This window comes from Stereum hirsutum (genome assembly GCF_000264905.1).
Source record: "Stereum hirsutum FP-91666 SS1 unplaced genomic scaffold STEHIscaffold_19, whole genome shotgun sequence".
NCBI lineage: Eukaryota > Fungi > Basidiomycota > Agaricomycetes > Russulales > Stereaceae > Stereum > Stereum hirsutum.
In genome coordinates this window covers 528212-555597 of record NW_006763149.1, presented here as the reverse complement: position 1 = coordinate 555597, position 27386 = coordinate 528212, and the positions used below count along the sequence as shown (strand labels likewise).

General features: G+C 52.9%; 6 protein-coding genes across 6 annotated transcripts; 2 read left to right on the top strand and 4 right to left on the bottom strand.

The window, feature by feature from the left end:
- Window positions 1-129: 129 nt before the first annotated feature.
- On the bottom strand, window positions 130-9604 carry STEHIDRAFT_172437 (ARM repeat-containing protein). Its single transcript, XM_007310119.1, has 27 exons — window positions 9307-9604; window positions 9043-9250; window positions 8770-8989; window positions 8543-8707; window positions 8421-8489; window positions 8251-8359; window positions 7509-8180; window positions 7251-7437; window positions 6816-7189; window positions 6440-6742; window positions 6026-6381; window positions 5851-5971; window positions 5598-5792; window positions 5325-5539; window positions 5115-5268; window positions 4934-5052; window positions 4845-4877; window positions 3596-4792; window positions 2894-3538; window positions 2573-2834; window positions 2441-2514; window positions 2245-2387; window positions 1948-2188; window positions 1602-1885; window positions 709-1550; window positions 577-652; window positions 130-511 (listed from the first exon to the last, which is right to left on the bottom strand). The coding sequence occupies exons 1-27, from the start codon at window positions 9464-9466 to the stop codon at window positions 265-267; spliced, it is 7671 nt and encodes a 2556-aa protein (XP_007310181.1). The 5' UTR covers window positions 9467-9604; the 3' UTR covers window positions 130-264.
- A 320-nt stretch (window positions 9605-9924) lies between these two features.
- STEHIDRAFT_135076 (uncharacterized protein) lies at window positions 9925-10989 on the top strand (the record flags this gene model as incomplete). The annotated part of the gene is made up of 4 exons (XM_007310118.1): window positions 9925-9980; window positions 10037-10136; window positions 10209-10424; window positions 10492-10989. The coding sequence occupies 4 exons, from the start codon at window positions 9925-9927 to the stop codon at window positions 10987-10989; spliced, it is 870 nt and encodes a 289-aa protein (XP_007310180.1).
- A 31-nt stretch (window positions 10990-11020) lies between these two features.
- Window positions 11021-19864, bottom strand: STEHIDRAFT_125727 (uncharacterized protein). Its single transcript, XM_007310117.1, has 13 exons — window positions 19812-19864; window positions 19667-19747; window positions 19409-19608; window positions 18974-19355; window positions 18635-18917; window positions 18168-18577; window positions 17807-18099; window positions 17120-17744; window positions 13535-16998; window positions 11790-13470; window positions 11578-11731; window positions 11277-11511; window positions 11021-11204 (listed from the first exon to the last, which is right to left on the bottom strand). Exons 4-13 carry the CDS (start codon window positions 19103-19105, stop codon window positions 11165-11167), a joined length of 7317 nt encoding a protein of 2438 aa, XP_007310179.1. The 5' UTR covers window positions 19106-19355; window positions 19409-19608; window positions 19667-19747; window positions 19812-19864; the 3' UTR covers window positions 11021-11164.
- Window positions 19865-20167: 303 nt separating this feature from the next.
- Window positions 20168-21956, bottom strand: STEHIDRAFT_125726 (uncharacterized protein). Its single transcript, XM_007310116.1, has 3 exons — window positions 21550-21956; window positions 21236-21475; window positions 20168-21097 (listed from the first exon to the last, which is right to left on the bottom strand). The coding sequence occupies exons 1-3, from the start codon at window positions 21557-21559 to the stop codon at window positions 20724-20726; spliced, it is 624 nt and encodes a 207-aa protein (XP_007310178.1). The 5' UTR covers window positions 21560-21956; the 3' UTR covers window positions 20168-20723.
- A 2080-nt stretch (window positions 21957-24036) lies between these two features.
- Window positions 24037-25421, bottom strand: STEHIDRAFT_150406 (uncharacterized protein). The gene is made up of 2 exons (XM_007310115.1): window positions 25140-25421; window positions 24037-25004 (listed from the first exon to the last, which is right to left on the bottom strand). Exons 1-2 carry the CDS (start codon window positions 25329-25331, stop codon window positions 24642-24644), a joined length of 555 nt encoding a protein of 184 aa, XP_007310177.1. The 5' UTR covers window positions 25332-25421; the 3' UTR covers window positions 24037-24641.
- A 1030-nt stretch (window positions 25422-26451) lies between these two features.
- STEHIDRAFT_162480 (uncharacterized protein) lies at window positions 26452-26900 on the top strand (the record flags this gene model as incomplete). The annotated part of the gene is made up of 2 exons (XM_007310114.1): window positions 26452-26797; window positions 26857-26900. The coding sequence occupies 2 exons, from the start codon at window positions 26452-26454 to the stop codon at window positions 26898-26900; spliced, it is 390 nt and encodes a 129-aa protein (XP_007310176.1).
- Window positions 26901-27386: the final 486 nt, after the last annotated feature.

Sequence of the window (27386 nt, the reverse complement as noted above, 5' to 3'; positions counted from 1 at the left end):
CACCGATGAGCGATGCGCGACATTCCATCAATTCCATCAACATCCATGCCTCTGATGAGATTTTCAAGAATGGGGTTTGATGTGTTCCATAAGCTGTTAATCTGGGCGGTGACACGCATAAAAGACATCGAGTGCATCCATTATCATCGGCAGGATGGTTTTGAGTACCAGAATAAGAAAGAAAGAAAAAGTACAGCCTTTGTAGAGTGCTACACATCGAGATAGCAAAACAGTGGCCTCGCAGCCTGTTGATACACAACTCGCTCATGATCTGTACAAACCGTCGTCTAGTCGTTTCAATAACTCCTTCGCTTCTCGTGCGGGGCGTGCGACGTTGGGCTTGTCCGTGCCAATGCTCTCTTGGACTTTTTGGGCCACACTGCGCAGGTTGTTTTGGAAGACGCCAATGACGTCTTCATAGGGCGTCTCGTCTTCTTCGATCCGGGAGAGGATGGCGAGCGTACAATGGGATGCCAAGGGACTCGGAGGCGTCCCACCCAGAAGATATGTTCTTAAGGGAAAAATGTGATTAGTAATCAATAGTCAGCCAAAGTAGACAGTGAAAGCAAAACGTACTCGATGATCGGGTCAAGCAGCTGCGGGTAGATCGAGAGAGAAGCAGTGAGTTGTGCAATGGACTGCATGTAGTGTTCTACGTTCCAAGATCCAAATAAGTACTATCTCACAATGACACAACACTGCACTTACCGTCGTGGCTCTCTCTGAACGCATCACCAACAAGCTCAAGAGCAGACTCGCGCGCTTTCTGACCAACATTCGTATTGCCGCTCTTGATCACGTTCGACAACGCCAACACCAAACTTGATGCAATCGAATCATCGTTTGCTTTCGCTCCGGTGATCAACTCTGTGACAACGGGGTCCACTCGTGGCTGGCTCTTCATGAGAACACCGAGCGCTTGAGCTGCTTTGTTCCGGACGATGATGCTGGCGGGATCGCTGGCACTCTTGACAAAGGTGCGCTGCAGCTGAGGGAAGAACGGCTTGACGAACGCAGGGATCAACTCCAACATGGTCGTGAGTGCGCTGAGAATGGCTGTCTTGACGGCTGGAGGATATGTCGTTGCCTGTGTTGCCACACGAATGAGAGGACCAGTGAACGGCACAACAAATGGCTTGATGGCACTCTCTTCGGTACGCTCCACGAGATCGCCGATAGCGTAAGCGGCCTGTTCCCTCTGCTCGTTGCTACCTGTCGTGAGACCGGCGATAATGATTGGCACTAGAGGCGAGATGCCTTTGGGCAAGCTGAAGCCCGGAACGTGAGTGCCTGGGCCTCCGGTACCCTCAATCGTGCGACGGAGAGGAACTACAAGAGGCTCAAGCTCATCCTTAGGGACGGACTTGACAAAAACGTCCAGGGCGGCCCAAGCTGCAGTATGTGAACCGACGTCGGAGTCGTCCAACGATGAAACCAGTTGCCGGATCCAGTCCACGCGATAGAGCGAGGTGTCGAGGTCTGATACCTCGCAGAAAATGGCGAAGAAATTGGCCGCGCTGACACGCCGTCTTGGGCTATCGTGCTTGACCCTGTCATACAGTCAGCTAAGAGTAAAATCTCATTCGTGGAAACTGACGCACCATCCGAGGAGAAGCAACATCAAGGTATTCAGGCCTTCCGGATCATTGATCGACTCAAGGAGAGCCCTTAGAGCCTCGTCCACAGCTTCTCGCAGCTCTTCATCTGGTTTTTCCCTTAACCCTTCAACGACGGTAACGAGAGCCCCCAGAATGACCGTCAACCGTTTGCTGAGGGCATTACCTGCCACAGTGACGAGTGAAGCCAACGCCCGGGCGTTGAACGGTGTCATTGGGATAGCAGTGAGAGTTGGGATCAAGACCGGGAACACTGTTGAGGCCCGGACCTGAAATGCAAGCATAAGATAACGGACAGCGCACAAGGCGCGACGAATAGAACATAACGTACGCTCATAACCTCCTTCAAAGCCTTGAGCGCAGTGCCGGAGCTCTCTCCAGGCTGGCGAAGTGCCTCCAACAGCGTAGGGATGGTTTGGTCGATGGCTCTAGCACCAAGATGTTCTTGCAAGACGTCGAACGCCTTTGCAGCCGCAGAGCGAACGGTACTTTCGTCGTCCACAAGGGCTGTGCGTACCATCGAGACAATCTCGTCTTCTTGACCTTCCAGTTGAATCTCGTTGGAGTTGGTGCTGGTTTGTTTGGATGGTCAGAACAAGAGCTCGGAACAGAGTGGTTGTGTACGTACATGACTTCGCAGAGCATGAGAGACACGCTCTCCCGCGTCCTTGAGTCTGGAGAGGTTGACTTCGATCGAAGGATGGCCACAATCTCGCCAACGATTCTCTCGCCGAACTTGCGGCAGATCTCCGCACTTGTCCTTTCTGCAGTCTGTCAAGTTATTAGTTCAATTTATCCAACACACGCAACTGAAGGGGTTATACCTCCTCCTGTTCTCCTTCGCCACTCGAAAGCAGCAACATGATCTGGGTAACGAGTTCGGGGAGGATTTCCCTGACTGGAGGCGAAAACAATTGAGGCCTAAGAATACACAGCCGGTAGGAAGATCAACGTACCAGTTCTGGGTGTATTGTGCACCAACGCTTTCCAGATGTGGATGGATGCTTGGCGGACGACGTGAACTGCATCTTGGCGTGCCATATAGAGAGCAGAGAGAATACGATCGCGACGTTCTGCACCAAGTACCTCGGTGAGAGCCTTTCTTGACGTCTCGGCAACGACAACCTCAGCTCCTTCCTCATCTTCCTCAATCTCATTCTTGCCGCTGATGCCGGAGACCTTGAAGAGAAGTTCTCCAACCAAAGTGATCGATGATTGCTAGATGTGCAAGTATGAGAGAGCTGTCTTTGTGTAAAGAAGAATACGAAACGGCATACCCTAATGCGCCAGCCAGGATCGAACATGCCACGCTCGAGTTCTGGAAGGAGTAGATCGATAGCTCTGCTTGAGTAATTGGTGACGATCATCCTTCCGGCACGCATGGCTGCTTCTCGAACGTATTCCTCTGTATCTGAGAGACCTCCAAGGATTGGAGCAATAATTCTGGGGAGATGAGGTTGGAACCTAGTACCGAATGTCGCAGGTAAGAAAACGAGCAAGGACATGAAACCTTCCCGAACGGTGCTTCGTGGTGACTGGGCATTCGCAATGATATCGGGAAGCAAGCCCTCAAGACGCTCCATACCCAACCCAGAAAGGACTTCGGAAAGACCTTGAGCTGCGCCTTGCCGGTCGACGCCGGAGGTGTCCGTCTTGAGTGTTCGAATGAGACTGGGCACGAGGTCGGGGAAATGTATCTCCCCAAGTCGTTCGACCAAAGTTCCCAAAGCCTTAGCGGCCGTGGCCCGAGCCTCGGGGACAGGATCGACGAGAACGACGTGCACCATGGGTAATAGGGTGGACAGGTAGGGAACGAAGTCCTTCGAGTCTGTCAAGGATGCGAGGTTGCCCACAATCTGTGCAGCCTTGCGCTTGGTATCCGCGCTTCGTTCTCGAAGACCACGCTCCAAGATCGGGATGACCTAGTCGAGCATATATAAGGTGGAGAACGCGGGTAAAATATAAAAATTACAACTCACTAGAGCCAAGGAGGAGTGATCGATATAATGCACAAACGAAGTCTTCAAAAGCGAGGACAGAGCATTTGGCGTCTTCGAGGGGTCCACCATAGCCTTCAAGAATATAGGCACAAGGTTCTGGATCTCCGGGTTGCTGATGACCTCGCCGAACATTTTCAAACTCTTGTTGGCACCAGCGCGGACTTGGGCATGCGAGTCCGTCAGCACACCAGTGAGTCGAGGGATGATGATCGGTAGAGATTGAGAGAGCTGTCGTGGAGCACAGTACGCCATCATGCCCAACAACTCGATTGAGCCCTTCTTCGTACGCCATTGCTTCTCGTCCAGACCGGACAGAATATCGGGGAGGATGAGCTTGACACCGTACCCAGACATATTTCGCATGATGACACGCGCAGCATCCGTAGCCGCCTCACGGACATCCGGGGTGGAGTCGCCAAAAGAGGTGAGGAGAAGGGGGAGAGCGTGTATAGCGTAAGGTTCGAAGAGTCGTCCTAACGTACTGGAGAAGGTTTCGAGAGCGAACATGGCACCTTGACGGGCCTCATATTTCTTCTTGTCCTCTGTAGCCGTACGCAGCCGTCCAAGGATGTCGAAGTCTTTGATACCAGCGATACCGACGCCCTTGATGACACCAGCAAGACCGTAAGCTGCACCACGACGAGCAGCGTACTTCGGCACGTTGAAGAGTTCCTCCAACAACTGCTCAACAAGAGTGGGAACTGAGTCCTTCGTGATCCTGACCAGGGGAGCCAGACAATCCGCAACTGCGACCTGAACTTGCTCTGAAGGAGTCTTCAATGCGTCTACAAGCCTTGCCTCGATTGTGGGCAAACGGGAATCTGTAGGTTCAAGATGGCGTGCCACACGTCCGATGAGGATGACCACGGCCTCTTGTATAAAGTCTGCGGTTTCAGAAGCTGGGTGGGAGCTAGAGAGTTGGCTTTCGAAGATGCCAATAAGTTCTGCGAGCTTGCTCTTGCCATGGATATCGATAACGGCTGTCCCAGCGTCCAGCATTCCACGACGAACTTCGGTACTCCGGTCGCCGAGTGCTTCGTCGTTGATAAGGAAATTGAAGAAGGGTACAATACTGGCCTCTGTGAAGCTGGGAGACAGCATCTGGAAGGTCTCGGCAATCGCAAGGCGGGCTTGCCATGGGTCCGTGCGATCAAGGCTCTGTTCGACGAGCATTCCCTATCGAAAGATTTAGAACTACTGAAGACGGTTACTCGATGAATGAACTCACATATTGATCAAACTCTGGAGCAAGAATCTTTGCCTATATAGACGCGTTAGAAATTACTTTGAGTACCAATTGGAACAGAGGGTCATCACCTTGGCACGATAAAGATCCTCAAGGGCACCGAGCGTTTCCGTGATGGACTGTGGCCAATGCTCCACGCATTCAATGAATGCAGCAGCTGTACTGGAGCGCACATACGCATTGTCATGTTCTGCTCCAAGATCGTCTGTCAGCACGATTGTTGTTATACAGAAAGAGTCTGGTAGTACTCACCAAGGAACTTGAGCATCGTTTGCAAGAACGACTCGGGCACGTCTAGACCGTTATCCTCCCATATAAGACGTGCCAACCGGGAGTTCTGCTCGTCTTCGTCATTGGCAGCGATGAGCAACTCTGGGGACCAGTCCAAATCCGTGAGATCGAAAGGCTGGTGGATCAAGTAAGTGCAAGGAACCACGAGCAGACGATGGAATAAGACAGTACCTGAAGAGTTTGGAGGCAGGACGTCCGGACATGAGCCTCCTGTAGGAGTGTGCCTTGGAGCAACATAGCGGCCTCTTCGTGAGTGGCATTGGTGTGTATCGCTTGACCGAGTTCCACCAGTGCTGAAGATGCATCCTTCGCGAGTTTGAGTTGATGACGCATGGCGAATAAGAGACCTTCCATGATCTGCATCCTGGGGAAGTTCTTGTCGGAGACTGCGTTAATGCACTATCGGTAAGTGATGGTACGCAAGATAGGTTCTTGACAACCCACATTCTCCACAGTGGAACTTGATGATGTCCAGAGCCAGTGCGACTTGCTCCAATGGATCATCCTCCTCTGACAACCCAACACCGCCCTTCAAGAGGACTTGATGCAGTAAAGGAAAAAGATACGAAAACGTCGGTGAATCGAGCGGAGCCTGCTCTGAGAGCCAACGCAAGCGATATAGTACTCTGGAAACCAACTCTGTGGGGATTAGAGTCAATTAGCATCATCGAGGCATTTCACAATGTTGAAGACGTACGGTTGAGAGGTTCGGCCTTCAGTTCCTCAGGAACGGCTGGGACTTCAAGGCTCCGCAAAGTAGCGACAGCTATCCACTTCGCGAATGTGTCTAACCTGTCCGAACAACATCTGCCCAACTCCTACTCGAATTATCAGTAATCCGCTATCACAGCCTCGTATCTGACGGGACTCACCAAATACGTATCAAAGCCCTCCTCACCAACCAACATCTTCCCTTTCTCCAACGATCCACCCTCGATCAACAACTCCGCCACAACGCTGACCCATGCACTGAACTCCATGACATTCCCGGCCACAAGATGTTTGATGATTCTTAAGCCTCTCCTCAGCCTCTCCTGGATCGCGTTGACCCGCTTGCGAACTTGCGATTCTTTCTCCAGCTGGGCTTGAACGAGCGCTTGGTCCTGTTTCGAGAGCGCGGGTTTCTTCTTGGTGGCGAGCGACTTGCGAACCTCGGCTTCCCATTTTTCTAGCTCTGCGTCCTTGCCCTTGCTAGTCTGTACTGCTTGACCTTTCTTAGCAGACAAAACTATGATACAAGTGCATGATCAGTATCAAACAAAGGAGGAGGCCGGCGGATGACTTACCATCGAAGTACGGTTCGCCTTCAGGAGTGGTCCACATGCCAAAGTCCTCGTCTGTCAGAGTCTTGATATCCGTGGCGACATCGACCTTCAGTTGATCCACGACTCGAGGAAGAACGACGCCCGGCAGGACAAAAGCAAGCGTAGTGATCGCGCGATAGCTTGCCTCTTTCGCGTCCTCGGTCTTAGACTCAGAAGCCTCCAGTATGATCTTGAAGAGCAACTCCAGCTGATTCTGGATCAACGTCGCCGGGTCCACCTTCGCCTTCTGACACAGCTCGATCCACGCCTGCCGAGAGTTGCCACCTGCATTTCGGCATCATACCAATGGTCAGTCTTCCAAATATTTTTCAAACCGGAGATAAATCAAGAAACGCACAGATCGTAGGATGATGCCCCAGAATGACCAAGTCCGCAATCAACGCTTCCTTCAAAACTGGCTGGACCTCGTCCCCAAAGCACGCGCACGCGCTCAAGAACGCAGTAAATCGCGGCTGCAAGTTTACCACCGGCTTTTTCACTGTATCTTCATCCGCTGCCGCTGAGCCATTCTGCACTTTCCCTGATGATGTGGCAGATGACGACTTCGGCTGGGGTTTAGAGACGTAGGAGGAGAGAGCATCCCGAATGACGAGGTTGACTACTTTGGGGTAGATGGAGGTGAGATGTTCGAGAGAAGCGATGACACGTTTGCGGAAAGAAGGGGCTGAGCCTTCGACGGCGAGGTGGAGGAACGCGAGGCCAAGTTGTGCGCTGACAAACAAAAGAAAAGTAAGTGCATAGTAGAGGTTTCGACTGAGCTGAGAAACCGAACCGGGAAGAGTCAGCTTTGAGAAGCTCGGCGTGGAAGTACATGAGCGTGCTTTCAGCAGCTCGTAGTAACCATATCTGGTCTTCCGCGTCCGTGACCTTCTGATATATCTTGTCCGAAAGCAAGAACGACGGTCTGGACGAACTCGCAACCAGCGACTGGAGTGTCGGGTTCTTGGCTATGCCGTCCTCTACAAACGTAAACATTGATCCCGAAAATCAATACGATAGAGCTTGAGAAAGTTAACATGATAGGACGTACCAAAAACGCCTGACTTTGCAAAGGGGCCAAGAAGTACACTAACCGCGATATACCCTTCCACAGGTCCCGCACTGGGATTCGCAGCTACGCTCTTCAAGCTCGCATCAATAGCATCTATCACCGTCTTCGCGAAGGCTTTAGATTCCTCCGTCGGCAGTGTCCCCAATTGCCACAACGCGTCTCCCACCAACGAGACAAACGTCCGACGAATGACAGGCTTGGAACTTTGCATCTCCTTGGCTAATATCGAAGTCACGTCTGCTGGGATAGGGATACTCTCCCGCAGCTGGTAAGCGAGGTGAGGCGTCAATGCAAGCCCTAGTACAGGTGCCGCTGCATCATTCGTCTCCTTCGCCAATAACGCCGGTACTGTCGCCACCATAGCTTTCGAGACCGCCTCTGATGGACTGAGGTAGCCTAACATCGAGTAGAGGATCTGCCGATCCGGACCCACTGATTTTCCTGCCTTTGCAAAGTTCAAGAGCTCAGTGACAGCATGTTCTTTGCTCTCGTCCGAAGCTTTCTTCTCGACTACGACTTTGAAGAGGGAGAGGGAGGCGCTGCGGACGGTGATGTTGGCGGAATTGGCGCAGTTGAGGGTAGGTGTGAGGATGCGACGGAAGGTGTCGGAGTCGAGGGAATGTGGGTAGGCGGGGAAGAAGTCGCTGACGGCTTTATAGAGTTTGTTTGTTTAGAGGTTAGTGCGAGAGCGGAGAGGAAGGAGATATATGGAAGGAAGCACCTTGGAGTGCGTATTCTGGCGATCGGAGGAGGGCTTTTTCGATGGTTGGGAGGACTGTTTGCTTGAACTCGGCTTCAGACAGCGTCTGAATGAACCCGTGGAGCGCTGTCTATCATCCGGGTGATCCGGGTGAGACGAAGAAATATAGAGAATAAACGTAGTCAACTTACCGTAACGTGTGAGAGAACAGGGGCCCTTGCCATAAGGACGGCATTGCAGTACAGCGTCAAGATTCCTGTCTGGATTAGAGGCTCAGTTGAGAATAATGATGCAAATATAAAGAAAAATCTACCTTGTTATCTTCTGAGACCTTGGTGATACTTGCATCTTTAACGTTCTTGAGATGAGTGGTCACATCCACCGCTGTGCCAATCAACGGAAGAGCGGTAAGTGGCGACGGATACGACTTGGCCTGCTTCAAGAGCGTAGCGATCGAAGTCTGAAGAAGTTCAGGGGCCTGCATGCATTGTCAATATCGTAAACGGCAACTCACGACGGTAGTACACTACGAGTACTGACGGATCGTAAAGCGCGACGGGTGCGCACGACGGAGCTCTTTTGTATGGCCGCTTTTGCGTGAGTGACGGGGCTTAGTAGTAGATCAAGGAGACTGGCCATGGAGTCGAGGAGGAGGATATAAGGCTGGGATGTGGAAAATTGTGGATTGTGCTTTAGGCAGACGGTGTATAGGGCGCCACACCAGCTCAAGAGGACGAACATGTCCGAGGGAGCGTAAGAACTTGACACGACAATCAGTTGAAGAATATACACAGAATATGAAGCTAGACATACCTTGTCCTCTTAGATATTTTTCCGACTTGAGTCGACATCCAACCGATGATTTGTTCTGGGACGCCCAACTTCTCTTCCCGGACTACGTCCGCTCGTACGAGCTCAACCAGAACAGCTTCCAAGGCCTCTCTCGAAGCACTGTCGACATATCTTGAGTATGTTTCAGTCAACAGCTTGAATATCTCCAAATTTTGCCGTAAAGTAAGGCCTATACAACAGGATCAGAATTACTGTAGGCAATTCAAAGCGAAGGTCTTAGCGCACCATTCGACTTGGCCAAGGGTAGCAATTCTTCCTGAAGAAAAAGTACACGCTCGCTCGTACGACCAATCATAAGTTTAGCATGCGCAAACTGCATAGCTTGCGGCCATTCATCTACGACTCTCTCCCTATGCCACACAAATCCTCCGGAAGCATCTTCCATGTCTTCTGAAACCTCTGAAGCTGCAGCCGAGTTGATCCAGGACGCGATATTCGGTCGACCGGACGAGCTCTTCTTCGCCTCTTTGGCCTTGAGTTTTGCGAGTGTTTTGATGGGAGGCACCGTGGACGACGATGAGCGAAAAGAAAGGAAAAAGGGGAGAAAAAGAGAGAAGGCGTGTGGGCCACGAATCCGACGCGAGTCAATTGAATATTTCGGTAGCGCCGATCCCAATGCTGACGTAACATGCAGGCGCTTGTTGACCCGCCCTTTTGGGCCGGCTTTCGCCGCCACATCTTTCCTTCTACCCACACCAACCTGGTTCGTTGTACGTCAATAGTGCTAAGAAAGTAGCAACGATAGTTAGGTGCCGTGTATATCACTTGAAGAAAGAAAGGCCTCAATTTTTCATAATCTTGCAGGGTAATATCTGGAGTGTACTTGACATCCTTGGTACCAGCATGGACCCGTTCGAAGTTCGAATGCAGTTCCTCGCCTTGTTGAGGAAGCTGAACGCGTGAGTTGTTTCGTATATTGCTCATGATATGTCTTCTGAATGACTTGGCTTACCAGTTCCCAACAGTCCATCCAGAAAGTCGTGGGCTACGCCCTGAAGTATTATTCTCGGTGTGGCGAGGACCTATGGGATTGCATCGTTGAGGAATGTCAAAAGGTAGACCCTTACCACTTCGACTCTCTTTGAACTTTACGCTCATGCGCGTGTCTCCGTCGATCTGCTCCTCAGGGCTCTATTAACAACCGCATCAACATCCTCTACTTCCTCGACTCCTTATGCGAATCATCACTCCTCGCCAAATCCCACTCCGCCGCTATGGGCACAGAGAATGCGTCAAACAGCTCTTTCTACGTGGACTATGTCACTCGGGACCTGAGCACGATAGTGGAGAACGTCGTTCCAGAAGGTCGACAAGGTCTCCCCAACCTCATGAGCACCAAACAGGCGCGTTCCCCCCGCTGCCTTCCCCATGAAAACCTTATTGATCTGACATCCACGATCTCATGCTCAGATCCTAGAAAGCTGGCGAAACAAACGCGTCGTAGAACCTCAAAAAATCGACGACGTAATGACCGTCCTCTCCGCCCGGTCCTCCGCGACTTCCGACCTCGACCCAACCGGACCCACAGACCTCCCCTCCCCACTCGCCCACTCTTCCTCCCGCCCTTCATCCTCTCACCACTTGACACACCAACCCGTTCCCCGTCAAGAAATATTCCGCCGCATCGAAGAAGACCGGGAACGGCACAAGCGCCTCCGCGAACGCCGCTGGGTCCTCCCCGTCTCGCACAAAAACCCGCAACAATATCACACTTCGTTCCCGCAGTTAGCTTCGTTCATGCCGATGACGGACGATGGGGATGGAGAGGAGGAGTTGACGATTGATATTGAATTTGAGAATGAGTGGGAGACGACGAGTGATTGGAATGAGGATGATGATGATGCGGTCGGGGAGGAGAACGATCTGTGTTACCCAGGTGAGGGGGAGATCACGATGGACATGTCGTGACGCTCTTTTATTTTTCGTATGTGTATTGCTACATTTTACAGTTTGTGCGTGTTATAATACTTTTCGAGCAATGTCCGAGGCCAAGAAAAATCCCAAGAGAAGCAAGAGAATTGTAGGTAAATAATTTAGGGTAATAGCATGGCGTGTGGCGGTGGCGCGCGATAATGGGAGACAATCATGCATGTCGCCCTTTCTTCAACCCGCCTTTTCGTTCTCTGTGAGCGAGAACAAAAACCTCACGATCAGTAATCTTGAACCATCTCAACAGCATGAATGAAAACACTCACGCATACAGCGAATTCTTCCTCTTCCTGCTATCCTTCTTCGCCGTCCCTCTCTGCTGCTTCCTCTTCGCCGCTGCTTGGGGGTTCGTCGTCACCCTCGTGATCCGCGCCGCCCTCCTCTCCCTCTGCACCCCAAGCACATTCTGTCGTATCTTGTTGTACACGTTGGCGAACTTCGTGGTCCCCACTTTTTGTTGGACGAGGTCCTGAAGTTCCGTCGCTGTCGTCTTCAGTTCGTCTACAACGCATCGACCGATATACCGTGAGTAAGGAGGATACAGCGTCAAAATGTATGAAAACATACCCATGTGCGGATCACGGATGGTATCATCGTCCGTTATGCGATACAGCGGCGTCAGGATATGAACGAGGAAAAGCTCGACCTTCGAAGGCTCCATGTACGTGACCATGGCTGCAAACCAACGAAGAATGGCAGATGGTTGATGATACCAGGTTTCCTAATAGATTCAATACGGTCAATAATCGTAAGTGTGAAGCTGTAGGCACAAGACTCACGGTATTGGCCGAACGATTTCGACGAGCGATATGGGCCGACCGAGCCTGATATGACAACTTCGAGAAGAGCCAGGCAAGGGGATTATCCTTCCTCTTCTCCTCTGCATCCTCCGCCTCTGCTTCTTCGGCCTCACCCTCCTCTCCATCTCCATCTGCACGTTCACCTTCACCATCCTCCTCAGCATCACCCTTCCCGGCGACTTCTAGCTCTTCATCCTCAGCTCCACTCTCGGCAGCGTCTGCAACATCAACATCCACAGCAATAAAACACTTCCCCACCCAAAACAAATTTTTCACAACCTGCAACGCCAACCCCTCATCCAAATACGGACTCCTCAACTGCGAACACAACTTTGCCGCCACATCCTTCACATCCACCCCATACAACGGCGATACACTCTCATATTCCTCCTGGGGCTTCGGAGGTGCGACCGGGACGGCAGAGAACAACGAACCCAGGAGACGAGAGGATGCGGTGCGGACCCAGGCGTGAGGAAAGAGGAGATGCGAGACGATGGATGGCCAGGGCAGTTTTTGGGGTTGAGTGGTGAGGGAAGGAAAGACGCGGAGGATTTTGGATTGGACTGTCAGGGCGTGGTAGGGGACTTGCCATTCCAATACCCCATCGGCGTCCATGTCGGAAGACTCATCATCGTCTCCTTCATCGTCCTGATCGAATAGTTGTGCGCTCCGTACGAGCGTGGCGTTCAAGTCTTCCATGATAACGGGCAGATAGGGCGTAGCCTCCGTCTGCAACACGTCCACGAGCAGACCATACACCTGACACCCGACTCTCGTCAACTGAACCTTCCCTTGCTGACTGCACCACGAATGCAGATGCGACAGTATCACCCTCCTCTGATCCGCCTCCAGCCTCCTAAACAGAGCCTTAATCACCTCCGCCGCCATCTCCCTGCACTTCGCCGAATCGTCATTCGCGATGACCATCACGAGCCCCACGAACATCATATCCGCATACTCCTTGATGATCGCCTTGTCGAACTTGATGAGAACGGCGCTGAGCAGCTCCATCACCGACTTCCTGCCACTCTCGTATACATACGAGAGGTTCTTCGCGAGGAAGGTCATCTGGTTCCGCAGCCTCCCTTTACCCTGCGGATAATCGAGCAAGAACTGCAACAAAACCCCACGACACAGCTCCTGAACCTGTTTGGCCTGACTCGTCACCATAACCTCGGAGACTTTATCCATGAGGTCGTATATCTCCGGAACGACGAACTTGCGCGACACGATCGCACGCAACATCGTGAACACCGCCGTCTGCCTATCCGGTTCCTCCAGATCCGGCGAAAGAAGCTCGAGTATGAAGATGAGATCTTTCTCCTTGACTTGCGCGGAGGGTTGGTCCCGGATGATGATGGACAATGAGCGGAACGCGTTCTGTACGACTTCGGAGTCGGTGCTTCCGGTCTGACGGATGAGATCGATGGTTTGGCGGAGGAAGACAGGGAGGGATTTTTCGATGGATTTGAGGGGACATTTGACGATGGAGGCGGAGGCTTTGAGGCCTTGGACGAGGACTTGGCTGTTTTCAGAATAAAGGGTGTTGCCGATGACGGCGACCATGGGCTCGAGGCGGGCGATAATATTCGGGTCGTGGAAATCGAAACGAGAGCGGCGGAAGGCAGTGTTGAGCAGGTCGAGGCCGAAGACGACGAAGCTGTTGGTAAAAGCAAGTCAGAACAGATGAATCACGTAGCTCGAGTACGAACGAGAGAGCTTACCGGAACGAATTCGTAGTCCAATGATCAGCCTCAGCCACCACATTCCTCTTCGTCTGCACAATCGCATCTCCCTTGATCTTCCTCTTCGTCACCCTCTTCGCACCTTGTTGCGAAAACTTCGAGTTCTGACTGATCAACGTATGACACAAAATCAACAACTCCCCCGGCACGAGATACTCATTCGAGTTCAATCCGCCCGCGACCCGCCTCAGCACCTCGTCAACTTGCTGCATCATCTTCAACGCCTCCGTCTCCCGCATTATCTTACGCAGTGGGACTAAAAGACCGCTGATCTTCGAAGGCGTGATGTGTTTGGCTATAATAGCGAAGGAGTCGAGGCCTTTGGACGTCGAGGAGCGGACTTCGCGCATCTTCGTCTTGAATCCCTCAGATTTCGTGTCCTTGCCCGGTTCGCCGAATATGACCTCCGCCGATACATGAGCTACATCGGCCACACATTCGTCTAGATTCTTGAACGAGGCAACGTTGTCGGAATTGGTGATATGAACGAGGAGCGCATGCGTTGCATATGCGAGGACGTGCAGATGAGGTCCACGGAGCAGAGCAGCGCGGAGTTCGCGCAACATGATCGGGAGGTATTTCGAGCCCAAGATGACCGCGATGCGGGCGAACGTGTCCCTAGCGAGATCTCGAGTCTCCTGCGACCTGCTTCTGAAGACCTGACTGAGGATGGTGAGGAGTCGAAGGACCTGTGGTTCTCGGTCTGCCTCAGGAAGATGTTTCGCTACGTTGACGATACCGATGGAGATGGGGATACGCAGGGTGTCTTCGTTCTCGTCACGTCGTTCGAGATGTCGAAGGAGAGAGGGAAGGAGTCGTCCATTGACGGCATCGGCGATACGAGATGTAGGTACTGGCTTGGGACCTGACGGTTCAGCTGGTACGACTACAACGGGCTCCTCTTCCAGCTCTGCCTGTTCGCCCTCTGCCGTTGCCTGCTCCGGTTCTGGTTCTTCCTCCTTCTCCTCGTCAACGATATCTCCCATAGGAAAGTGGAAATTGTCCAGAATGGTGACCAACGTCCGGATATAGACCTTCTCCGACGCGTTCTTCTGCCTCGAAAGCCTCAAATATTGCTGCACCAGCGCATAATACGCTCCCCAGCCCAACTGATTCGCCATCCGTCCCGTCGTCCTAATCGCCTCCGTAACCAGATGATGATCCACATCCGTCGTCGACGCGATGAAATTTCCCACAAGCGGCACGAAAACATCCATCAACGAAACACTCCTCATCCTCCCCTCATCGCAGAAATCCGCCAGTCTTCTCAGCGCCCTCGTCCGCCTATGCAGCTGTATATGATGCACATTATTGAAAAAGTTCGCCTCTTCGTCTCCACCGGCGAGAAGGACGCGCATATCCAGGAACGTGTTCAAATGTTCGCATTTGGCGATGGCGTAGGCGATGACGCCGAGGACCTCGGCGCGGACCATCTCGTTACGAGATCGGAGACTGTTTTTCAGGGCGGGGTAGAGCTTCCGGAGGAAGATCGTCTGGTATTCGGAGTCGGGGTTCGCGGCGACTCTGTCCGTGAAGTGTTTCATTGCTTGCGCGGAGTTGCTTCTTATAGCCAGCTCCTCGGGATCTTGGATGAAGTGGAGCGAGTTGTACAGGACGGGGAGCCAATGCTGAGGTGAAAACGTGGCGTGTTCGGTTTCGTTGAGTTGCGTAAAGGCCTCGACACGACGGTCGAAGTCAGGTTCATCGAGTCGTTTCGTCGAGTAGGCGTTCAACGAAGTGACTAGGTCTGCAAGTGACGACGGCAAAGCCTCGTTGATGTTTGAAAGCTGAGTGAACGCGACTACGAGGGCCAAACGTGCCTGCCGAGATCGGACAGAGAGGAAGAGCGTAGACAGAAGTTCGTACAGCTGGACGAATACGGCGCTCTGGGCGTCGGCGATGGCAGGAATAGATGGGATAAGTGACCCGACGATCTTGAGTAAGTCCGTTTTGACCTTCTCGCCCACGACCTTGTTCGTCTTCCGCAGCAACGGTGAGACCAGAGAGAGTAACGTTTCCGCTTGTTCGCTGTCGGTAAGATAGTGCGAGAGCTGGGAGAGAATGGAGATCTGGCGCTGTGTGAGAGGGTTGGACACCGTCGCGTCTTTCTTCGTTCGCTCGACGAGGGTGGCGAGATGGGTGAGAAGAACAGAGACGTGTGGCTTGACGACGTGATCCGCGACTTGTGGCTCATCGCTCGATAGTTGTAGCAGCCTGTCGATGAGGTCTAGGACGCGTGAGACAACGGCGGGCTTGACGCCAGGTGCGACCAAACACGCATAGATCTGAGGCAACACCCGTCCGTCGAAGTCGACCAAGAAGCCAACATACTCCTTCCGGGAGGCCCAGACGTAGAAGAGGTCGAGAAGTGCGGAGGGAGCTTGCGTGTTCTCCTGGCTGAGCGTAGCGAGACGAGGGGAAATGAACGCCTTGAACGACACGGCGATGTAATTTGAGAAGTCGAATGAAGCGGGGTTGCGGAAGAAATCGGCGTATCGCTTCAGACCGAGCTGGCGGATCTGACGGACAGTCTTCTGTGAGCCGGAAGTGGTTTCTTCATCGTCGTCGGGGGCGTCTTCTTCCTTCTCGTCGTCCTCCGCCTGGTCCGGGGCATCCTGGTCCGGGGCATCCTTGTCTTCCTTAGATGACTCGAGGCGGGATTGTGCTCGAGCGACGAGGCTGATGGTAGCGGCGAGTAGGTCGTCCCAGCGTGGCATGAGGCGAGCACCGAGGTTCCGGAGGACGTCGCCGAGCAGATTGAGGAAACCGAGCTGTTGCTTGGCCGAGACGTCGGCAGGAATGGAGCGGACAGCAAAGGCGGCAGAGCCGGAGGAAGGCGCGGCGCCGTCGAGGAGCAACGGCTTGAGCATTAGATCGACGAGCAGGTTCAACTCATCGTCCGTACATCCACCAAGGGCGGTAAGCACGGCGGCCCTCCTGTCCATCCCCCGGGACCGACCTTTCCTCTCCAACATGATCCCAAACAAGAGACGTACGATGACGTCGACGAGCTGCTTCCTGTCCTCCTCGCCTACCTCCGCAAGGTCAAGGGCGGTAAGTACATCTCTCCACCTCGTCTCGTCCAGCAGTCCGCGGAGTTTATCCTCGTGTCGGAGGAGATGCGGCGACTTGTACGTGAGTATGCAGGAGAGCGCGAGGCCCTGGAGGGAACGGTCGGGGTGGGCAAGGAGGGAGACGTAGAGGGCGTGGAGGGAGTCAGTCGCGTAGAGCACTCTAGGGTTCGCGAACTTGGAGAAGAGCGCGAGCCAGGCGGAGAGCGTCGGGCGGGCGAGCTTGGGCGGGCGTTCGTCGCCCACGAGCTCGAGGAAGAACGGGACGAGCGTCCGATTGTTCTTCTCCGCCACGGCTGTACACGCCCCCAACGCGGCCAAAAGCTGCGAGTGGTACGTGACCCGGTCGAGCCTGTCTGTGGGGCGCTGTGCCTATTGGGGCGTTTCAAAACAAGGGTGGGGGTCGCGTCAGTGCCTGCAGGAGCCTGTACAGCTTTTTTGGGACGAAATCGACGGAGCGGTGGGGAGAGAGAGAAAAAAATTCTACACTCACTCGCACGATGTCTCCGCGAGACGAAAGCCCCGACTTCCATATCGCGACTGCCGTCCGAACCTTGTGCGCGCTCGGATCTCTCCAAGTCCTCTCATCTTCCCTAACATCGTCTAAGCCTTCCGACGGTCCGTCACCATCATCTCCACTCCCCTGGCTCGATACCCACCCCGGAAAACACACTTTATCCTTATCTTCCTCGCCGCGGCTCGTCACCCTCCGCAACTCAGCGAACGTCAGCTCCCAGACGACGTCCCCCATTCTCTCAGAGAGCGAGGAGAGCGCTTCGACGGCCGGCTTCCATATCGGTCTTAGATTGACTTTGAGCTGTGCGAGTAGCCAGCGGACGGCAATGTCGGACCCCGTCTCATCGTCCACGGAGATGAACTGGTCTAGACGGGAGATGCGAAGGGACCGCTCCCGAACACCTTGCACGTCGAGCGCGACTTCTTCTGCTTGAAGAACTTTCTCGATGGCTTGCTTGGAAGGTTGGCCGCTCGTACATTTGACGAGGGGCCCGTTGAGTAGGCGGAGAACGGCGAGGCGAAGGTTACGGGAGTGCGAAAGTAGCGAGGCTTGGAGATGGGGGTAAACGTCTGTCAAGATAAGAGTCTGTCCGGAAGAGGGTCTGGATAGATCATTACCATTAGCGTCCACGCACGGTCGTCGGTGTCGTAGATCTTAGCTTACCTTGCTTCAACGAGTGCCACCAGCGCACCCAGCACATGCTCCGACCAATTCCATTTCTCGATGATTTTCTCCGCCCACTCCCGGACGGGGATGTCCACTTTGACTCCCTTTGGGAACGGCTTCGAGAGCTGCTCGAGACACGCACCGAGCACCCAGCTCGAGTTCGCGTAAGACGCCTCGTAATCCGCTAAGACGTCCTCCTCCTTCAATATCCCCCCGGCAACCGCCACCAAGAGCGGCAACTTTGCGGGCACGACCCCCATGAGCGCCAACACATCATGCATCTCTTCGATCTATGAAGACAGCCGTCAGCTCTCGGTTCGGTCGCGATAACGTCGATGAACGTCAAACAATAACGCACCTTTTCCTCCGTCCTTTCCCACCGCCCAAACCACTCCCCGACCCACTCCTCCACCCTGCCCTTCCACGCCTGATCCACCTCACTTAACCTTCCAGCCTTCCACAGCGCCGCCAAAAGTGACACGGCCTCCTTCGGACGTTCAGCCAGTAATGTAGACGTCAATTTGACAACGTGCGGCGATTCGACTAATTTCCAGCCGCCCCATTGGAGTTCGGATAGTGCGCCACAGAGCTTCATGCCGAAAGAGATATCTTTCCAGGAGTGTTCGATCAGTTTGCGGCCTGGTCCGATCCAGAGGGCCATGTCGCCGGCTGTGACCGTTGACAGAGCGAAATGAAGAAGGGAGTCGTGAAGAGTCGGGGTGAGGGGGAGGGAGGGGAAGTGAGAGACGAGGGTGGATACTTGTTGTGCTATTGTATCTTCACGTTAGAAGAGATGCGATGTTTCTTGGAGGTATTATCACGTACGCTTCAGACGAGAACCATGTCTCACAGAGCTCACTATGGATGCGATATCCAACGCTCTCCCTAACCGCTCTTCGTCGTCCCCGGCGCTTACGACGGTGAACTCCTCGAGCACGACTTCAGCAACAGGACTGAATTGTTCCGACCCTTTCACATGATGTATGAGCGCCGTAAGTACACGGCGCACACAAGTCAACGACAAGGCAGGACGTGAGCTCTCGAGGTGTGCTTTGACCAGCGGTCGTATGACGGACGCAGACGCCGTATGCAGCGTTTGCGAGACGGACTATTCCCCCAAGTAAGTATTCTGTGAACTGGATACAATGTTTAACGAAAACGTACCTTGCAAGCAAATATAATAGCCCACGCGCACGGATCTTCGACACCCTCCAATCCTTCCACCATTAATTTAATCACTCCCTCCCTCTGTCCACTCTTCAGCCTCCTCAACAACGAGCCCCAGACCTCCGCCATCGCCCTCTGCGTCTCCGCCTCGCACTTCGGTAACGCAGCGGCTATTTGAGTCCATGTGGTGTATACGAGGGGTTCATCGGAGGAAGAGGGTACGAGGAGATATTTGAAGAGAGCGGAGAATGTGGCGAGGAGGGCTGTGAGCGCCGGGGCGGAGAGGGAACGTTGGAGGAGTATGAGGAGACGATCGAGGAGCTGGGGATATGAAGATGAGATTGTCGTGCGGAGGTCGTGTGCGAGTTTTTGCATGAGACTTGGAAGCAAGTTTTAGCACGAATGGCATTGGAGGTAATATTGGTTACGCACTCTAGCAATGCTCGCAATCCCTCATCGTCCGAAGTCTCCAGCGCAGTGAGCCAGAGTGTGACTATATCATTGCTATGATGAAGTAGCAGAGGAAGCGAAGCTGATAATCCATCGGCTTTGCCTGCGAACTTTACGAAGCCGGGTGAGAGGTTCAGTTGTCTCCAGTGTTCGAGGGCTTCGTGGAAGTGCGATTGGTTGTCCTACATATATTTACACGTTAATAATCAAGTTCATGCCTGAAGACAAGCCAAACCTCACAGCAATATCATGGTCGAACTTGGACTGCACCAGCGCAGAAGGCAAATGCACATCCTTCAACGTCCGCTGGTACGACTGATGCTACAAAACATAACCCCCACATATCAGTCCCAGTACACTTATATCAGCCTATAACCTCACAAACCTTAAACCGCTTCGCCGGAGGCTCATACACCTCGTCCTCCATGATGTGTGGCGAGCGAAAGGGTAAGTGGACGTGTGTGCAGAAGAGGACAGTGTGGCACCCAGGTCAAAAATCTGACGGAAGCACGTGGCGGCAGATCAGAATCTCGATCGACGTTTGTTTGGATCCAAAGCTTTTGCCAAACAACTGCACGCCGACATTTTGGCGCTGGCTTCCAATCACACCCATATGGAAACCGCGACCTGCATATGGAATTTCGCTCGGCTCGCTCAGATCATGATGTTCCGCACAGCGTATGAGGATCAGGATACACGGATGGGTCTAATAGGCTACAGTGGTGATGTGATATAATACTTGTTTACGAAGATGGGGAGAGCAAGATGATTGCCATCGGAGGCAGGTTATCGAAAACACAAGAAATGAAACGCAAGTAAATGAGGGCACTGACAACACAGTAGAATACAAACGAAGGGTATGCGCATGCACAGCCAAATAGGAAAGGGAGTAACATAAATAATAAAAGAGGGTGTAGTAATGTGTAACGAACACGCGCAACAAGACCGAAAGGAGTGAGTCCAAAAGCAAACCGGAGAATGACGGGATCCAAAAAAAAAAAGAGGAAGAGGGGCCACAGGCGAAGAAAAAAATCGAACAAGGCGGTGCAAGCGACGCAATATGAGCATGTAAGGTAAAGGAGAGACCATGAAGAGCGTGAAAGCGTAAAGCGTCGCCAAAAACCGACATCATATGCCCGAACACAGCCGCATCAAACCATCAAACCATCTGTCCATGTGCAAGACCGGAATAGCACACTTAAACGCGCTACCACCACCACTCCCTCCACATGCAGACATCGCATCCCTACACTAACCTCGACATTGACGTGAGCCAGCACACCCGTCCCCGAGTGTATCAGCGACCAGCCAGCACGGACCTCTCCACGAACGAGTACGAAGGCGGGGGCGTCTTGTTGGCATCATCGTCCTGGTCAGGTATCGTCGGCATCGGGATCTTACCGTTGCCGTTGCCAGTGCCAGTGTTGGTGGTAGACGGAGAATAGACAACCGTAGACGTCTCATCGTCCGACATCCCATCCCCACCCCCTTCGCCACCATCTGATGCAGCCTCGGCACGCTTCTTCGCCGCCATCTCCTCCGCATGGAGCTTCGCTTCGATATCGACGTCGCAGAGACCCTTGAGTTTTGTGGGGTCCCCGGGGTATGTGAATTGCCATGAACCGTCCGAGCGTAGACAGGCTATTCGCATGTTCGCGCCTGGGGTTCGATCTGTGCAATATACACATATGCGTCGTCAGCGGGCCATTGACTGACAATGGAAAGAGAACGGCGGGGAAAGAGAGGGAGGGAGGGAAGGTAGATGTAAAAAGGGGAAGAAGAGGAAGGATGACTAGAGTAGGGACGCACCGGTGGAGTACTGTGGGACATTGAACGGCGCGACTACATCAGACGTTGTAGTCTGGACGGATACAGGTACAGTGTGCGTCGAAGTCAGATCACTTTCGGTCGTTGTGGTATTAGACTCGGTATCTTTTGCAGGTCGACGTCCCCGATGACGGTGACGGATGAGGTAGACGGCGCAGGGTACGAGGAACAGCAGTGTTATCCCAACGATGACTCCGAGAGCGATGAAGGATTTTGTATTTCCTGGATCATGACCAACAATCAGAGAGTGTTCAGTATACACAGGCGACATGAGATGAGAAAGACGCTGAACTGACCCGAATACATCTCTATGAACGATGTGAAAGACAGGCAGGAAGGTCGTCGTCGAACGAGACCAAGGACGCGACTCAAACGAGGGGAATGGACGGGGACGAGGACGAGATGGCGGTCGTGGTCAAGTCGTGATGGTAGAAGAAGAAGAACAGAAAAACCGCCGCGCGGTCACGGGTGTGGAAACTCAGAAGGGATATGCGCGGCCCAAACCAATCAAGTCGAAACCAACACTGGCAGATGGGTCAACTCGGCTGTCAAATCCAATCTAATCCAACCTCTCGGGTCGAGTAGAACTTGTCCGTGTATATGATTCGTTCAAGTCGGTCCTCAAAAGTGAGAAACGCAGAGAAGACGGTGATAGTGGTGAGGAGGACGGGTGAGAGGAGAGTACGGAGAGCCCCACGAACGGCGCCTCTGTATAAGTAGCCTACACAACAACCTCCAGACTCCCACTAGCAGGCACGAGATTTCGAATTCAATCGAGAACCGGGCCAACTAACAACGGGGTCTCGGACGCAAACCTCTACGCTGCCAACCCTAACACAAAAAGAGAACAAAAGAATGTCCAAACCGATCAAACACGCGTCAACAACTGGGACCTGACTTCTGACGGGCTGAGATCGCGTACGGTCGTCGTGCCGGGCGATGACGACTGAGAGCTCAGAGGAGGAAGTGCCTTCCTGAAGCGTCGGCGGTAAATAGGGTTGTTATTTGGGTGGCGGCACACGAGGCTCTCGCGACCCGCGATATCTCACGGGAAGCGTGGAAAACAATTGGGAAGGGAGTGTCTTTGTGACGAAAAAGGAAAGTGCGCATGCGTCGGAAGGTGAGGGACGGTCCAAGCGCAAGAAGTGGGCGATTTGTGTAACATCCGGGGTCGCCGAAGGCTGCTGTATGTGGGGCGAGTAGTGATGGACCTGGAGAAAACTCCTATTGAAGAAAATGCGCTTTTGTAGTTAAATGTGGTAGGCTCTATCACCACAGGACGATCGAGACGACTCGGAAGGCTCGTAATCAAAAAGCTGGATAGTTGACAGCACCCTCATGTCGCGGAATATACTTGCAGACGTTCAAAACCCAACGTCGTCAGAAGGCGTGGACGTACGATTGACAGTGCGTGATGAGAAATCTGATGATGGAAGGCTTCGTGTTCGATTGTTGATGTGGTCGTGATGTGCGGTCCAAATACATTGTGGTGCCCGTCGTGTCTCAGCGACTAAAGGGGCACTTGAATCCATCGTCACTAGAAAAGAGTCGCTCGATGTTGAGGGATAATAGCACAACGAAGCGTTGACGAAACAAGGCCGGACAAGCGGAAGCCACACAAAAGACAACAACATCGTGCCACAAGGCAACGCCGCCGCCGACGTGCCGGACGCCGGTAAGGGGTTCCCGGCAAGTCGCACGACAAGACAAAAATCCGTACAAAACCCGAACAAAATTGTCACACCTCCATTGACCTCCAACACCATCTACGATACTCACCTGTAACCCCTGCTCTCATATTCTAATGACTGCCCGTAGTGAGCACCTCAGTAGCCGCAACCTAGAGAAGGCGAGCGGTGATCTTTTCCACGTCCGGGCCTTCGGCCACAGTGGGGCCAGACGCAAGCTCCACATCGACAATCTCCGCGAACGGTGAAGTTCATTCACACAAAAGTGGTTCGGAAGATGTTTTCATTCTCAGTCTGCGGCGTGCCTTCCAAGCTCCGGTGCCGCGACCTCGCGGAGGTGATACAGGCACCCATACGTATTTCAGCTACGCTACCTGCTCTCGGACATCTGAATTGAAAAAGGCTTTGTTCCTGCACAAGGCGAAGACACCGGTGTCAGCCGTGACCGACAGGTGTGGGGCTGCAAATGAAAGCGAAAGTCAAACCTAAACTCAAACGCATCCTGAACGCAACACAAGCACAAACATATCGACGACGGTCGACATAATCACGAGCGAAGCAACATCACACAAAGGTAGATGGTCCAAAAGTGGTGCAAGTTGGACCACTCAGTTATGTGTTGTTTATTGGTATAAGAACATTTCCTCCTTCTCTACCGCTCACGACGACACCACCACCGGCTACGACAACGACAACAACGACTCACGACCCACGACGACCACGACGACCACCTCCACGACAACCGCCACGACCACCGCCACGGCAATCCGCCACGACAAGCTCCACGACACCTCCCACCTCCAGCCACGACAAACGTACAACTAACCAACAACAAACGTGTGATATACAACCAAACAACAACATCACACAGAAAGAAACGAAACGAAACGAAAAACAACCAGTGCCTCGCCCGCGGCCCGACGCGTAAGACATAAGGCGTCGAGCGAGGCTATGGTACAGAGCTGTCGACAACGATACGGCGAGCAAGGGGAGTAAGGTGGGTGATGGTACAATATTTACGAACGGGGACGAAAACGCAATGTGGACGACGAAGGGGTAGGCGGATATGAGGGAGGAGGGTAAGCGGGTATGAGAGGGAGGAAGAACGGATTGGGACGAGACAGGCTATTGGAGTGGGGGTGGAGTTATGGATGAACACGAGTATGCAATTGGACTGGACTGGGGAACAATGGAAGAGGTTTCGACAGCGAAGCACAGTATGTATACCGACAATAGATGAGTAAAAATGCAACTGGGAAAGGGAAGAGAAGAGTGAGTAGGGTGTGCAATTGGATAACGAAGACTGCAAAACTAGGAGTGATAAAATGGGGGAAACAATGGGATGGGGATGGTATCCAGTAGACTGGGATAGATGCAAGTGGAGATGGGGGACAGACTGGTATGATGATGGTAGCAACAGAGAAAACAGACAGGGGAATGGGAATGGGATGGGAGCCAGTGCGATGACTGGAGAGATGCAAGTGAAATTGGGGATAGAGTGGTAAGATGATGATGGAAAGGGGGATAGGAACAGTGATGAACATCCATGGAACCTTTAAAAAAGAATATAAAACCGGATAAGAAAAAAATCATAAATTGACCGTGACGAGCGTGAGAAACACCGAGGACGTCGACCAGAGCGACGCCTCATCCAACGACACCGACGACACCGACGACTCTACGCGTCCTGACCCTCCTCCTCAGAACGTCGCGCCAAACGTCTGATGAGGGCTCAGATGCGTGAGCTCAAGCGCATTGCGGAGCTCACTCATCTCCCCCTGAGCGCTGGCCTCGCTCTCCGTATCCGACAGACTGCTATGGCCGGCACCAGAGGTCGACGGGCCGCGCACGGAGAAAGCGGCAGGCCAGTGGGGAGCGTCGTCGACCTCCATGGGCTCCCCGCCCCCGAGACTGGAGAAGAGATCCTCTTCATCGTCAAAGGCGGGGAGAGGGATACTACGGAGTTTGGGAGCCGGGGGCATGACGAGGTACTGGATTTGGGAGGCGGCGTCTGGGGAGGGAGTGGCGTGGGTGGTGTCGAGGGTTTTATACGTGTTCATCTTCTGTGATGCCAGAGTCGAGAGATCAGAGACTGCGATGGGAGGACAGAAGAAAGGTAATGGGGAGAGAAGAAGAAAGGGGACGGGGAGAGGGAGAGGGACAAAAAGAGGGGGGAAGAAAGGAGCGATTATACTAACCTCTGCCGGTGCGTCGAAGAAGAGCCTGGGGGTCGAGTTCTGAGCCTCTCCGAAGCCGACGACGAAGTTGTCGTCGAAGAGCCTGAGGAAACCGATCTCAGGGAGGGGAGAGGAGTAGGCGTCCGCGTTCCAGGAGGACTGGAAGACGGTCTTGGTCAAGACGGGAGAGTGGGTGATAGTCATCGTCGACATCTTGGTTATGATTGCGAGGTTGTTTGGAGATAAGATGTTAACTTTCGAGGTTGACGAAAGCGGTGAGCAATGCAGGCTTGGACAGAGGCTGGGGGTTGTATTGGGTTTGTGTGGGGGGGAGAGCGAAGGCGATGATGGTGGTTTGGAAGAAAGGGAGGCAAAAAGGCGAGCTCGTTGATCTCGGATCGCTTGCGTTGCTTTATGTTCTCGAGCCGGAAAGCAGAGGCGAACCGTGGGAAATCCGTAAACTGCCGGGCGTCTGTCGTGCTTTATGCCCCCGGCCTGGACCTCGATTTCGAATTTGAACACCGGAGGATGATTGTCCTCCTGAACAGCGCTGTTGTGTACCAAACACTGTTCTTCAACGTCTTCATACACGAAATCGATATGATACTGTACTTTAAGAACAGTGACACAACTAGAGGTACTCGGAAGACTAGGAAAATGTGCGATATCTACTGTACTCGTACGTTTCCCGGAACCAAAGAAGCGAGGGCCACAGCGCCTACATGCGGAAATAACAGCTCGATAACAAAAAGACATCAAATAATCTTTGTAGCCCTCGTTCGAGGAAGAAAGGAAAGAAGATCAATTCCTCCAGCAACACCACCTCGAGGCTTCGAGGCTACGTCATGGCTGAACAGGCCCGTATCAGAGTCACTGTCCCAGAAGCCGCGATGTGTTCACAATAGTTACAGGAGATTCTTGAAGAAGAGTATACAAGTAAGCGGAACAGACATAGTACTATACCAGCGACAGCTGATGCCCACTGGCAAACTACGGCTTAAATAACAGGGCCAGCTGTTAGAGTAAATAAGTATGGTCAGTGCCACAGCATGTGGAGCTTCCCTAATTCTGTCAGGACTCACAATGAGACACCGTTGGTAAAGCAGAGTCCGAGAGGAATCCGGGAAAGCGGGCGTGGGAACACTCCCACGCTGACGATATTGATCGTGTTGATCTCTGTTGATCTGCCTGATGGGGCAGAACAATAAACTGACACACGTGTATATAAGGTCTCGTTTCAGTTGCGACGCTGTCCCTATCCTTTCGTTCTTCCCCTCACACTATAACACCTCTCTCAAGCGTAACGCCTCCGCTCAACACCATCTCTCACCCCATGCCAGCAGATTCCGCAGATCAATCCTTCAAGTTCGAGTCGGCGTTGGAGGGAGAAAGCGAAGTCGAGGCTTGGCTTCAGAGCCTTCCCAACAACTGGGAGCCAATCACGTCAATGCTAACGGCTACTACAGATCAGATTGTAAATGAACTACGAGATTTCAGCGCATTCGTCAAAGTGCTGTTCACTCCTATCGGTCGTAAGACGTTTCCTGTCGAACTTCCACCCACCGTACTCTGCGACGCTTTGTTTGACAAGGATGGCAATCAGAGGAAACTCAGAGATGATATCGTCGAAATGCATGGGAAGGTCCCTCTGGCCCGTCTTTTGCTCCTCTCCTGTACTGGTACGTGGCTCAGTCACCTATCTCGAAACGGCCACTACAAGACATTGACACATTCATAGAACCTGAAGTTGAAGTTGAAGAACGCAAGATGATTCCTGAGTAATTGATACATATTAATGTGCCTCTGCTGCTGTCTGACTTTTCATTTGCTCTATTTTTCGTGTTTTGTTTTGTTTTGTTTTGCATCTGTCAGTACGGAACGTGCCCGTGAATTGATCGAGGCGTGGCAGCAGGAGTACGAAGGCGGCGCCCTGGACAACTTCTTGGAAGCAATAAAGTGGTACGAATCGAATTATCGACCCAAAATCCACTACGGCCGTACGATCTCCATATTGCAGTCGAGTGGCACAGGCAAGTCGCGACTGGTTGATCAGCTTGCCTCGGTGGTACGTCCCGCAATTTTTTTCGGCAACCTCTGTCAAGACGTTATGCAGACGCTGAACGTAGGTGTTCCACAGCATCCTGTACTCAGTGTAGTCTTCCGAAAGACGGATGACGTAACAGAAGGCTGGCCACCTAGGGATCGTCCAGTTCTGGAGTTCTTTGAATATCACTCTAAAGACGATGACACTGTTCCGCTTCGAGTCAA